This window comes from Onychomys torridus, chromosome 12, assembly GCF_903995425.1.
Source record: "Onychomys torridus chromosome 12, mOncTor1.1, whole genome shotgun sequence".
Lineage (NCBI taxonomy): Eukaryota > Metazoa > Chordata > Mammalia > Rodentia > Cricetidae > Onychomys > Onychomys torridus.
This window is the reverse complement of record NC_050454.1, coordinates 31,492,586-31,505,145: the sequence shown is the minus strand read 5'-3', so window position 1 is coordinate 31,505,145 and position 12,560 is coordinate 31,492,586. Positions and strand designations below refer to the sequence as shown.

Here is a 12,560-nt window from a genome sequence, read left to right as displayed (position 1 = left end):
ATAAAATTGTGTGGTTTTGTTGTTGTTTTATTTCTTCCGGTGATAGTGTTCAGCGTTGGTTGAACCTGTATTCTCAAGAACTCTTCTACGCTTTCCCACTTCCCTACCCCCACAAAAGTATTGTTAAATAAAGCCATCCATAGAGGGCAGTAGAGAGGACTTCTCTACCTTCTGTCCTAAAGACCTCAATGCAAGTATTTAATCACTTACCAGTATCCCAGAAAAGAACTCTGAGACTTTCTGAGAAGTCATTGCAGGCGGCTTTAGCTCCTTCACAGAATTGCTCTTGCAGATAAATTGAGATGTACATTTGAACTGGTCTGCTCAGTAGCCATGTGGCCTTTGGCGACATTTCTGTAACATCAGGTTGTTGAGTCCTGTGCCTCACCTAGAGCTTTCTCATGAACATTCATGTTGATCCTCATGCCAACCTTGTGTGTTATTCTTTCCACTATTTATAGAGAACAAGAGTGTTTAGGAGGAAGGATGTGGCCAGGCTCTTAAAGCTCAAAATCAACACCCATGCACACTTTCTTAGTTAGGGTTTCTGTTGCTAGGGTGGAACACCATGACCAAAGAAATTTGTGGAGGAAAGGGTTTATTTGACTTACACTTCCACATTATAGTTCATCATTGAAGGAAGTCAGAACAGGAACTCAAACAGGGCAGGAACCTGGAGGCAGGAGCTAATACAGAGACCATACAGGGGTGGTACTTACTGACTTGCTTCCTATGGATTGCTCAGCCTGCTTTCTTATAGAACACAGGCCCATCAGCCCAGGGATGGCACCACCCATAATGGACTGGCCCTCCCCCATCAATTACTAATTAAGAAAGTGACCCACAGGATTGCTTACAGCCCATCTTACGAAAGCATTTTCTTAAAGGACCTTCCCTCCTCTCAGATGACTTTAGGTTTTGTCAAGTTGACTTAAAACTAGCTGGGACATCCACTAAGCTCAAGACCTGACCCTCACAAGTTACATTTCATGGTCAAGGCTAGAGTTTCTTTCCATTATTGTCTTAGCTACTATGATTCTATGATTTAAACTTTCTCTTACACTCAAAGTAATCAAAAAAAATTACTGATGAAAATTTAAGACAAGCAGAGATCATAATTTATAATTTAATCCATTTATAAAGAATACATGCTTTATAAGTGCTTTATCCTTCAAATAGATGATAAATACTTTGCTAAAGAGAGTGATTTAAAGAAAAATTTGTCTTTGTCAGTTGGAGATGGAGTTCTAACCCTTGTAATTCTTTCAAATCTCTGGAAACTTTCCAAAATTTAAAGATATTTATTCCATCTAATTTGAAACATTATTATCAAAACCAAAACTAAAGTACCCAAAATAATTTTTAAAGGGAAGAGAACTCGAACAGAGAACTATGGGAAACTAATGACAGCTGAGAGTAGAATTAGATCTCCCTAGGGAAGAGCATGCCAATGAGTTATCCTATAGGAAATGGTCAGCCCTGAAGATGTTTACATACAAGTGATACTATACAAACTGAGCTAGTTATATTTAGCAATATATATGTCTATTCATATACAATTGTGCATATAACAACAACTAGTGTAAACAGAGGCCATGAATTTGAAAGAGAATAAGGAGAGGCATATGGGGGAAGGGTTTAAAGGGAGGAAAGAGGTAAAGGAAATGATGAGATTATATTATAATCTCAGAAATGAAAGAAATAATAATCTTAAAAAGAAAGAATAAAAATTGAGAAAGAAGTTCTCAACAAAGTACATGCAACTCTTACCTGTACATACTTAGTCAGGGGTGTCCAGTCATTCCACCCCAGCATCAGCAAGTGTTTCTACTTAGCACACCTGACAGTGGTACATCTCAGCAGAGTTGTACAACTGCAACACTGTACAGAGTCCACATCCAAAAGGCTGGAATTCAAATCCTGCCTTTGTTACTTGTTAGCTGTGTGACTGCAGGCAAGCTTATGAATTTCCCTGTAAAATCAAAATATACTAAGAATAAAACAGTTTCATACATGTGAAGAATGTGGCTTTTTAAGTGCTAGTGGTAATTATGTCAGAAAAATGGCATTAAGAAAAGAAGGGAGGCTTTCTTTGTTGTTTAACTTCTCTCTCTTTGCTATGCATTATTGTTTTGTTCCCTATCAGTTTATAAATTTTAAGAAAAGTCATTATTCCCAGCATATTCTATACACACATTTCAAGTTTTGTGTTATATACAACAACCCCTTTTCCTATACTTCAAGCAAGGATGGTTCCCCCTGGTTCAGCCTGGATAGACATAATGAAGGACGGAGGGATTCATTCTCTTCTCTGGAGAAAATTCGGTCACCACCTTCATCTTGGTGCCTCTTTCTTTTCTCTCTTATTTTATGTAATTACATAATTTTACAATGACATTTTGGACAACTGTAACCTCCTAGACCATAAATAGGATTGGAAATTAAAATGCTATCGGTTGCCTCGTTGTCCCTTTGCCCAATTCCTTCAATTCTGTTCTTTTCAAGCATTTATGTTCGCACTCCTGTTACTCAGGGCATTTCTGCCTGAGCATCTCTTTTACTGAGATGAAAGGTGTTTACCACCATGCCCACTTTTCTATTTCTTAAAACAATGAGGAGTATTCATTTCAGTTTACTTGGCTGTTAGTCCTTCTAGAGCTGCAGTTAGTTCTCATGCATCTGAGATGTTTGTGACATTGCTTTAGCCCCGTGGTCCTCAAGATGTGGGTCACATCCCCTGGGGGGGGTCCAATGACCCTTTCACAGAGGTGGCATATCAGATATTTATATTAAAATTCTTAACAGTAGCAAAATTACAGTTTCGAAGTAGCAATGAAATAATTGTGGGGTTGGAGGTCACCACAACATGAAGAACTATATTATTAAGAGGTCATAGCACTAGGGAGGTTGAGAACCACTGCTCTAGTCTGAAACTCTTACCATAATGGGCTATCTATGACAGGAAGTTACATCATGATCTTCCACTTTGAGTTCTGTTGGACATGTTTTCTCTTTATAGAGTTTCAAGTTGTGAACTTCTGGAATATTGGGACTTTAATGATGTCTCACTTTCTAGCTTGTATTTCTTTTAATCAAAAATGATTAATCCTTTTCACTGTCCTCAAAAAAAAAAAAATTGGACTTCTACCCATTTTCTATTCATGAAATCCCAAAGATCTGTATGTGGGATGGTTTTAACTTATCCCACAAGTTGCCAAGGCTTGACTAATTTTTAAAACTTTGGCCTGTGCTGGGAAGAGAGAACAGCTGGTAAAGTTCTTGCTTTAAAAGCCCAGTGACCTAAGTTCTGTCCCCAGAACCCACATTAAAAATCCAGGGTATGGTAGCTCACACTTGTGACCCCAGCATTGGAGAGGCAGAAGTAGGTGAGTCCCTGGAAATCTCTGGCCAACCAATCAAGCACAATTGACAAGTTCCAGGACAATGAGAGGTTTAGCCAGAGAGAGAAAAGGAGAGGTATAGATGGATGGTACTTCTCTAGGGACACCCAAGGTTATCCTCTAACCTCCATATACAAGCACACACACAAACACATGTGCATACATGCACACACACACACACACACACACACACACACACACACACACACCTCCATATACAAATTTTAGAATTTATATTGACCTGTTTTTATAGTTATGTTTTCATTTTCAATTTTTTTCTATTTTAATGCTTGAGGTGTTAATAAGCTCATCTGATGAGTTACAATGATTTTGTGATTTCCAGTTTTTAATAATTGGCTATTTAGCTTGCTTTTAAAATATTGTTTCTCTCTTTCTCTCTCTCTCTCTCTCTCTCTCTCTCTCTCTCTCTCACACACACACACACACACACACACACACACACATTCTTTTACAGTTTCGCAAACATATATAATGCCCGTTTTATAAGCCTTTTCTGGAGATTTAATTATTTTAGTTTGTATTCACCTAGTTTTCATGTCATTACCATGACATTGTTCTACTTAGTTTTAGAGATTTTTCTTTAGTTGCTGGGCATTTTAATATTATGTTGTTATGCACTGAGTTCTGTGTGGAGTGGTACTCAAACTACTTGCAAATCAGCTTGTCCCTTTGAAGCTTCATTTTAAATTTTATTGAGCTAGTATATCTGATTTAGGAAATGGACCAAGCATCAAGGAAGCCTCCTGCGATCCTCATGCTCATCTCTGCAGTTTCTCCTGTCTCCAATAATTCCCTTCACCTCATTCCCCAGACCTGGTCTTTCCTTCTTTACATCACTGAGATCCACATGCTGCTTGGGCCCTCATTTTTGAAACACAACCCAACCAGTTCATACTGGCAGAAAGTGCCCATGGTCAGAGAAAAGCTCATTTGCTTTTCTTCTCTTAGAAATCACAGACCTTTGCTTATTCCTGTAACCACCCCCCCCCAACCAAAGGTGAAGTATTCATTTCTATGTTTTAATACTTTAACGTATTTATGACCAGAGCATTAGGCTAATATATATTATTTCCACATGTTCACACATACTAAATGTTCATATAGGTGTCAACTCAATTATTGAGAAAGGGATATCGAACTCTGCATTTTATCTACTCACCTCTATAGTTCTTTCAATTTGGGCTTTATATGTATATTAGGCACATATACTTTTAATTTGTAAGACTTCTTAATACATCAAAATTTTATCCTTAGAGATAAAATGTAACTATGAATATTTCTCATTGTGATTCTCAAGTTGTCTGATGTGAACATAGCTATACTAAGCACACTGTATTTTTATAAGTATGCCCTTTTCCATATTTTTATCTTCAATTATTTCACTATACACTTGAAAATTAAGAAGTATCTTTTTTATTAAGAAGGTTTTTTTTTTAATTCATTTTACATACTAACCACAGATTCCCCCTCTCATTCCTCCTCCAAAAAGTTACAGCCTCCCATGGGGAGTCAGAAAAGCCTTGTGCATTCAGTTGAGGCAGGTCCAAGCCCCTCCCCACTGCATGAAGATGCTGTAAGGTATCCCATTATAGGTAATGGGCTCCAAAAAGCCACCTCATACACCAGGGATAGATTCTGATCCCACTGTGAGGGGCTCCTTAAACCGACCAACCTACGCAACTGTATCTTTTATGCAGAGGTCCTAGTCCAGTCCCATGCAGGCTCCCCACTTAGTTGTTCATGAGTTCCCACTAGCTCGGTTCAGTTGTCTCTGTAGATTTCCCCATCATGATCTTGATGCCCCTTGCTAAAAAGCATCTCTCATATCTCTTATAAAGTAAAAAGGGAAAGGAACAAAGTAATGATACAATTATATGTACAATTTTAAAATGTAAAAGAAATAATTTTTATAAGAGATGGTGCTGAGATAAGATATGCTTTCTCATTTGCCATGATTTCTTTAATATATAAAAGCTATAGTTATTAAAGTATATGATTAATAGTTGAAAGACTATTCAGGATATCCTTTCTGTCTGTGTGATCCCACAATACCTCCTGAAATGGTGGAGCAGGGTAGTTTCCAGGTCTGTCTTTTCAGTGTAGGACTTTTAACTCTCCCTACATGTGACAGGAGCTGTACTTGACAATAATATCATTAAGACGAGCGAAGAAGGAAATAGAGTGAAGTATAGCACAATGGGTCAGTCAACGTAGTAAAACAGATGTCTCCTGTGCTCTGGTCACATTCCATCCATTATATTATGTGTTGTGGATAAAATATTAGTAAAAGGTGTCCTTTATTCTCAAAAAAAATCTAAGGGGTTTATCCATCTTTGATACTTTGCTTGAGAGATGTTGAAGAGAAAGTTGTCTTTCTCCACATTTTAGGGCAAAGGGTCTCAGGATGTCCTAAGGGACAGACCACAGGTTGGATGAGCCTCATTCAGATTGCACCTAAGCCCTGTGCTAGCAGAAACCTTGGTAGAACTATGCTGATTTCCCCTCATTATCTCTGTTTAACAACAGAAAGGCAGGATCTTACCTGCTACAAACTACATTGCGTGGAGCCAATACAGTTTTTTAATACAGTATCAGCATTAAAAACAAAAAAGTTTGGACAAGTACAGAGTAAATATATACAATAAATAATCAAGACAAAATTAGAGAGGGAAAACAAATTACTAGCTAATGGGAATACTACGTTTTGTCAGCAAGAAGGCAAACGTATCCATACATGCTGTATTAACTATCAAGAAATCCAAAGAAGACAAGAGGCAAGTAAGAGAATAAGAAACAGGACAGACCCACAGGAACAACCTAAATTATGTGTCTGAAATCCTAAGAGGACTAAAGAGCAAACAGAGTCTACTGGTCAAAGTCCAACCCATGACTACTTTACCACTAATTTTGAATGTTATAGACTTATAGCTGAGTTTCACTAAAAAGCAAATCCCAATGAATACATATGTTATGATTCTGTTAATCCATAAATTACCTAAACAGCTAAAACCATCTTGTGGAAACTGAGGTTGTGTTACTTTGTGGGGGCAGCAGAACCTGTGAGGGAATTAAAGGTCTGCCACTGTTTTATATTCTTACTCCAGTACTATTTATGCTTATGTAGGTAGTTTTTTCAAATTTCACTGCATTTTCCTCTTGATAGGTACATTAGCTTGGGTGGGTGTTATTTTTCAACACAGCATTTCGCAGATTCGCAGGTTTCCTCAGTCTATTAAATCATCAAGACCAGCCTTCCCACCTTTATAGCTGTAATCTGTATTAATCAGATTTTGGGGAGGGATGGAAAATATGAGATAAACAATAAAAGAAGGAAAAATGAATTTGGCCCCATAGTTTCTGTGGCTTCCACATTGGCTGGGCCCACTGCTTTGTGCCTGATAAGATTCATGGCAATGCATGTCTATTGAGATAATGGGGCTCCCTCAAAAACAATTTATTTTTAATATCAAGAATGGAAAAGCTGGCTAAGAAAAGATAGGAATTGCTTCTCTGGTACCATGGGGAAAAGTAATCCAACTTACACCAGAGTCCAACAAAATTGTACAATCTGATTTCAAAATTATTTTTGTCTCATAGATTATTTAATTCTATCCTACTTAAGAATTTGTTTATTTTTCTTCCCATTGTGTTGTTATGTATCAGTCTGTGCAGATGTATAACTGCCCACCCTAACCCTTACTTCTCAGAAATATTTTCAAACTAGAACAGTATTTTTCTTTAATTTGAGTGACTATGTGATATTTATTTTATTCTCCTGTAGAACTGCATCCAAACATGTAAACAAGGACCTTGGGAATATAGAGGAGAATAAAAAGCTAGAAGAAAACAATCACAAGACAGAAGCCTAAGAGGGGAGAGGTTCCAGGTGTCCAGGTAGGTGGGACTGGGGGTGTGGTTTGTAGAGGCAACTCCTGGGAAGTGGGCAAGTCCTGTAGGGGTGAAACCCAAGCTTCACTTGCAGATACTTCTTAATTACAGCTCCCCAACAGGAAGAAGGTTTTCAAAAGGGAACATCAGTGACTCACTCCTTTCAGAAGAATGGATACTTCCCAGTCTGTTCAACCTTCCCAACATAATTATTATCCACTGAATAATAAAATCCATTTGGGAGATTTTTTTTAATATCTCTTTTGCATTTTGTTTTTTAATGCCAAAAAATTTTCCTGCACACAAAGAAGCTTTATTTTATAAGTTGGTATTTAGGTTCAGTAAGCACAAACACTAAGTTTATTTTTAAAACCCATTAGAATAAATTTTAATATATAAATACTTTAATCCAAGGATATGGCATAATTGTTGAGTGTATTTATACAGTCATCTCTCCAGTTATTTTAATGAAAAGGCTGACCAGCTTGTGTGTGTGTGTGTGTGTGTGTGTGTGTGTGTGTGTGTGTGTATGTATGTATATATACATGTGTATACACACACGCATGTGTAGGCTTTCTTCTCTATAGTATATGTATATTGTGTTTGTGTGAGTACATATGCATACATGTTCCTACATGTGCACATGTGTGTGTGCTAGTGCTACATATGTTGCATAAATTCATATATATTAGTGCATCTGAATGATATTTAAGGCAGCCTTGAAAAAGTGTATGTCTCAATGATACTGCCACATACAACTTGATCATTTTCTTTTTGTTTGGTTGGTTTGGGTTTGTTGTTGTTGTTGTTGTTGTTTGAGACAGAGTTTCTCTGTGTAACAGCCCTGGCTGTCCTGGAACTCACTTTATAGACCATTTTGGCTTCAAACTCAAATCTGCCTGCTTCTACCTCCTGAATGCTGGGATTAAAGGCAGCAGCGTGTGCCTGGCTCATTTTCTTTTTGGGTCCCTTTGAGACTAACAAAAGCATCATTTGAATTAATTAGTCTGTGTGTCATGGAGATAACTGCTACTACTAAGAAGGTGTAAAAAGCCCAACTGTGCCAGATGGTGGTGGCACATCCCTTTAATCCCAGCACCTGGGAGAGAGAGGCAGGTTGATCTCTGTGAGTTCAAGGATAGCCTGATCTACAAAGTGAGTTCCAGGGCAGCAAGGAAGACAGACAGAGAAACCCAAAACAAAAACGGACAAACAAAAAACAAACAAACAAACAACAGCCCAAGTGGTGTGAACTTTAGGTATAGTATATATTAACTTCAAATTACAATCTGAATGGGTCATAAAGTTCATTTCAGAGCAATGATGAAAGGCATGGGAAAGAATTACAATTGTAAGGCTGTACCCAGAAGAGAAATGTGGCTTCATGGGATCAGTTGGCAAAGTCAAAGAGACAGAGGAATCAGAACTGGACTCATTCTCCCGATCTGCTCACTGGAACACATATACCTAGCTAGCAATTTCACACTTTCTTCTCTGCTGCTCTGCTCTCTTTTCCTCAATTCCATGGAAACACAATCTTTGTTTGCATCAAAATTGGGTTGAGTTCCATCTCATTTCTATAAAACTGAAGACAAGTTCCACAAATTAGACTGTGATTTATAGGGGTGGATGCATTTTGAATTTGAGGAGAAATGTCATGAAATATTGTCATGGAACATCATATTCTCCTCTTTATGTAAAGTAATTGTGTATTACAAAAGGAGGGAGGGAGAGAGGGAAAAAAGAAAGGGAACGAAGAAGGAAGGGAGAGAAGGAGGGAGGGAGAAAGGGAGGAAGGAAGGAAGGAAGGAAGGAAGGAAGGAAGGAAGGAAGGAAGGAAGGAAGGAAGGAAGGAAGTCATCAATTCCAAAACAACATTCTAGAATGAACAGGACTGGGTTTACAGGTGGACTCGGGACATCGGAGTTCTATAAATAATCTCTTCTATGATGTAATTATTGTCACTTTTGGTGCAAAGGATCTGTTGATGGTGAGAAATGGCTGTTACAGTAACTTATCTTCATTATGTTTTTCATCATTTCAGAGAAAAACCATGTAGACAAACTGAAGCATGAACGTGGATGTATTTAAGACATATACAAAGACAATGACAGCCATTCATGGTTCAAGTATTACGCAGTTCTCCCTACCAAGCTGTCACAGGATCTTAGAGAATTATCTCAAGTAAAACAATGAAATAAAGTTATAAAATAAAATAACAACAAGATTTGGCAGCCATGATAATAGGTCATATGTTGTATTTGGTTTGATTTTTTTTTTTTTTTCTGTAAATGTCTGCACTAAGGAATTCCTTTCAGTTTGCCTTTTGTGTAAATTTTTTACGTAGCTATTTTTATACACTGTAAGCTTTGTTCTGGGAGTGGCTGTTAATTGGATGTATAATGTAATGTTTTATTTCCGTTGTTTATATGGATAGTCTGAGCAGGTACGGTTCTGATTCTGATTGCTATCAATAATGCCCCAAATGTCCTTACGAGGACCTGAAACCCAAAGGTGGTAGTTTGTGAGACTGGGACATATACCTTGCCCAATCAGAAGCTGGTTTCTTCACTCTGAGGAAGGGAGGCCAGCCCGCGAGTCAGGAGCACTACCTGATGTGAGGGCCTTTGTGCGGTCAGGGTGCTCTCAGGAGCAAGTGACCAACACAAACAGTAACACCACATGAGAATGGTACTCCCAAACTGACAACTGTGTCTTCTCTGAGGAAGACATACACAGAATTTGGGTCACATTTGCTTAACAACACCTGCTTGGAAATTGCAATCAGTCAAAAAGAAAAATTAGGAAAAAATAATAATGGAAAAAAAAAACTAATGTGTCAGAGAAAGTTTGGAAAAACAACACCTAGCGTTCCCGTTTTCACAGATCACAATGTAAATCACTGTAATTGAAATTGGTGTTAAATCCTTTGGGTTAGCCACTGCCTTAAAATGACACTTATTTCCTTTTAAAAAAAATAAAATAAGAAAGATATCAGTCAGAATTGCAGATTTTTAACAGTGGTCATTATTAAAGCTGTGTTATTTTCCACAGAATATAGAATATATATTTTTTTCGTGTGTGTTTTTGTTAACTACGCTACAGATATTGAATGCACCTTGAGATAATTTAGTGTTTTTAACTGGTACATAATTTATCAAGCAGTACATGAAAGTGTAATAATAAAATGTCTATGTATCTTTAGTTACATTCCGATTTGTAACTTTATAAACATGTTTTCTGCCTGACGAACTTTTTAAGGAGGTAGTGTACATGGGAACTTTCGGAAGTAGACTGGATAAGGGCCATTAGTGATTTGTGACTAGACTTTTACTCTTTGCTCTTTCAAGTAGAAGCTTGGTTTCTGGGATCACACTGCACAGCCATTTTGTCCCAGATTCACGTGGATAACTTTAACTGATAAAAGAAAAAAAAATTGACTATTAGATTTCCTGGTATAAAACTATGTTCTTTGAGAGGAAAAGGAAATACGATGTTTGCTTTTAGACTCAAAGAATAAACTATTTGGAAGGCAATGAGAAACTAATCAAAGATTAATCTCTGATGGAGGTTGGGAATAATCTTTTGCCACTTCTGCATACTGAGAGATGTGTCTTTGTACATTTGTAACCATTTGATATCTGAGCAATAGTGTCTCAGCTTAATAAAAGCTTCCTATAGTACATTGGTATGGATTAAATACGTAAAATATTCTATTAGACTCAACGCTGTATAAAATAATGGGGAAAAAGAAAAATATGTTATTTTGCCTCTAAACTTTGATTTATTGAAGTTTTATTTGGCAAGAAAAAAATTGAATCTTGATCGATATTTAAACCAAAGGGAAAAGGGAAAAACAAAACAAAACCAAAGTTCTTTGTTTTGCATGGCTAAGCCATTCTGTTTATCTCTGTAAATAATATGATTTCTTTTTATTTTCTTTTTATTTTCTCTTTAGAATTTTGTTAAAGAAATTCTAAAAGTTTTAAGCACCTGCTTTCCACAATAAGCCATGAACACTACAGTGAGATTAGTTCCATATTAATATTTTTTGTTTGTTTGGTTTGGTTTTTTTTTTTTTTCCTTCGGTATGGGAGATCAAAGGTGTAAAGTCTTACTCCTAAGATGTGTTTGCAGAAAAGTAACAGGGCAACAAAAAGAGAGTGTTTACTCTAGTCCAGCGTGATGTACACTTGGAATTGTAACTGAGTCCACAAACAGCTGTTAACAACCTAGACGGCAGCATGAGAGGCTCAGAGCTCTTGCCAGGAGCAGATGTTTACAAGAGAGGACAACTTGGCCACTGCTGCATCAGTGTCTGCATAAGGAAGAAGCTCACTTGCTTAAGAGCAACTCCGTGTGCTGTCACACCAGAAGGATGCTCATTGCAGTCTTCAACTTCTGGGGTTTCTTCTCTCCAACTGTACTCGTTAGCAACAGGATACAGGTTTTTTAACCAGTCAAGGTTCACTCCCTATATGTAATTATAGGAATTGTATGTGGAAATGGATTAACATATCCCTCTATGCCTAAAAGAAAATAAAATGAAATATGTCTTCACATATCCCTCATAGCTGTCTGCCTCTTGTCTGCAATAGAATGTTCATGTACAAAAAAAAAAAGTGATTTTCTTTAATAAAAAGTGGAAAAAGTTGACGTGACTGTTCATCCCTCTAGAGATGGATTATGAAAGAGTAAAAGTAACTGTACTTCTTCCTGTCATGAGGATACCTTGAGTTTTCACCAGTGACAGCTTCTCAAGGTGTCTGTCCTCACTGATAAGGCCACAGTGCCCCAGGCTAACCCATTTCACCACCCGTCAGTGTTAATTAAAAGACACTTGACTTTCATCTTTCTTTACCTCACTTTAGATCACCGTATAGGCATGATCTTTCACAGAAATGTACTTTCTTTAAAAAATAAAATAACCTGGCTTATACATCAGAGGTGAAAAGCAACGTTTTTGGAATAATTAGCTAGCTGGCCATAGTTGCTCAGGCATGTAATCTGAGCCATTTGGGAGACTAAGGTAGCCCCACCAGGAGTTCCAGACTAGTCTGAGCTACATCCTGTGTTCCAAGCCATCCTGCATTACAGAGTAAAACCTCATCTCAAAAAGTTAAAAAAAAAAAATGGACCAACCTTCTCATTTCCAGCCATTCATGCATCCTCTACTCACCAAACACTGTAAGTAACATGACAGATCCTTACTTTCCAGCTGGAAGCTCAAGGTTGAATTCTGGGACTCCC

The 12,560-nt window shown here is 37.4% G+C and overlaps 1 protein-coding gene across 3 annotated transcripts in view; it reads left to right on the top strand.

Annotated features, from left to right (window-relative positions):
* Positions 1–11,874, top strand: part of Alcam (activated leukocyte cell adhesion molecule) — a 185,126-nt gene extending 173,252 nt beyond the window's left edge. For all 3 annotated transcript variants that reach the window (XM_036203492.1, XM_036203491.1, XM_036203493.1), the window contains 2 exons: positions 7,204–7,316; positions 9,355–11,874. In XM_036203492.1, the coding sequence (XP_036059385.1) occupies positions 7,204–7,291 (88 nt within the window). In that variant the 3' untranslated portion in view covers positions 7,292–7,316; positions 9,355–11,874. The remainder of the gene's footprint in view (positions 1–7,203; positions 7,317–9,354) is intronic.
* The last annotated feature ends 686 nt before the right edge of the window (positions 11,875–12,560 follow it).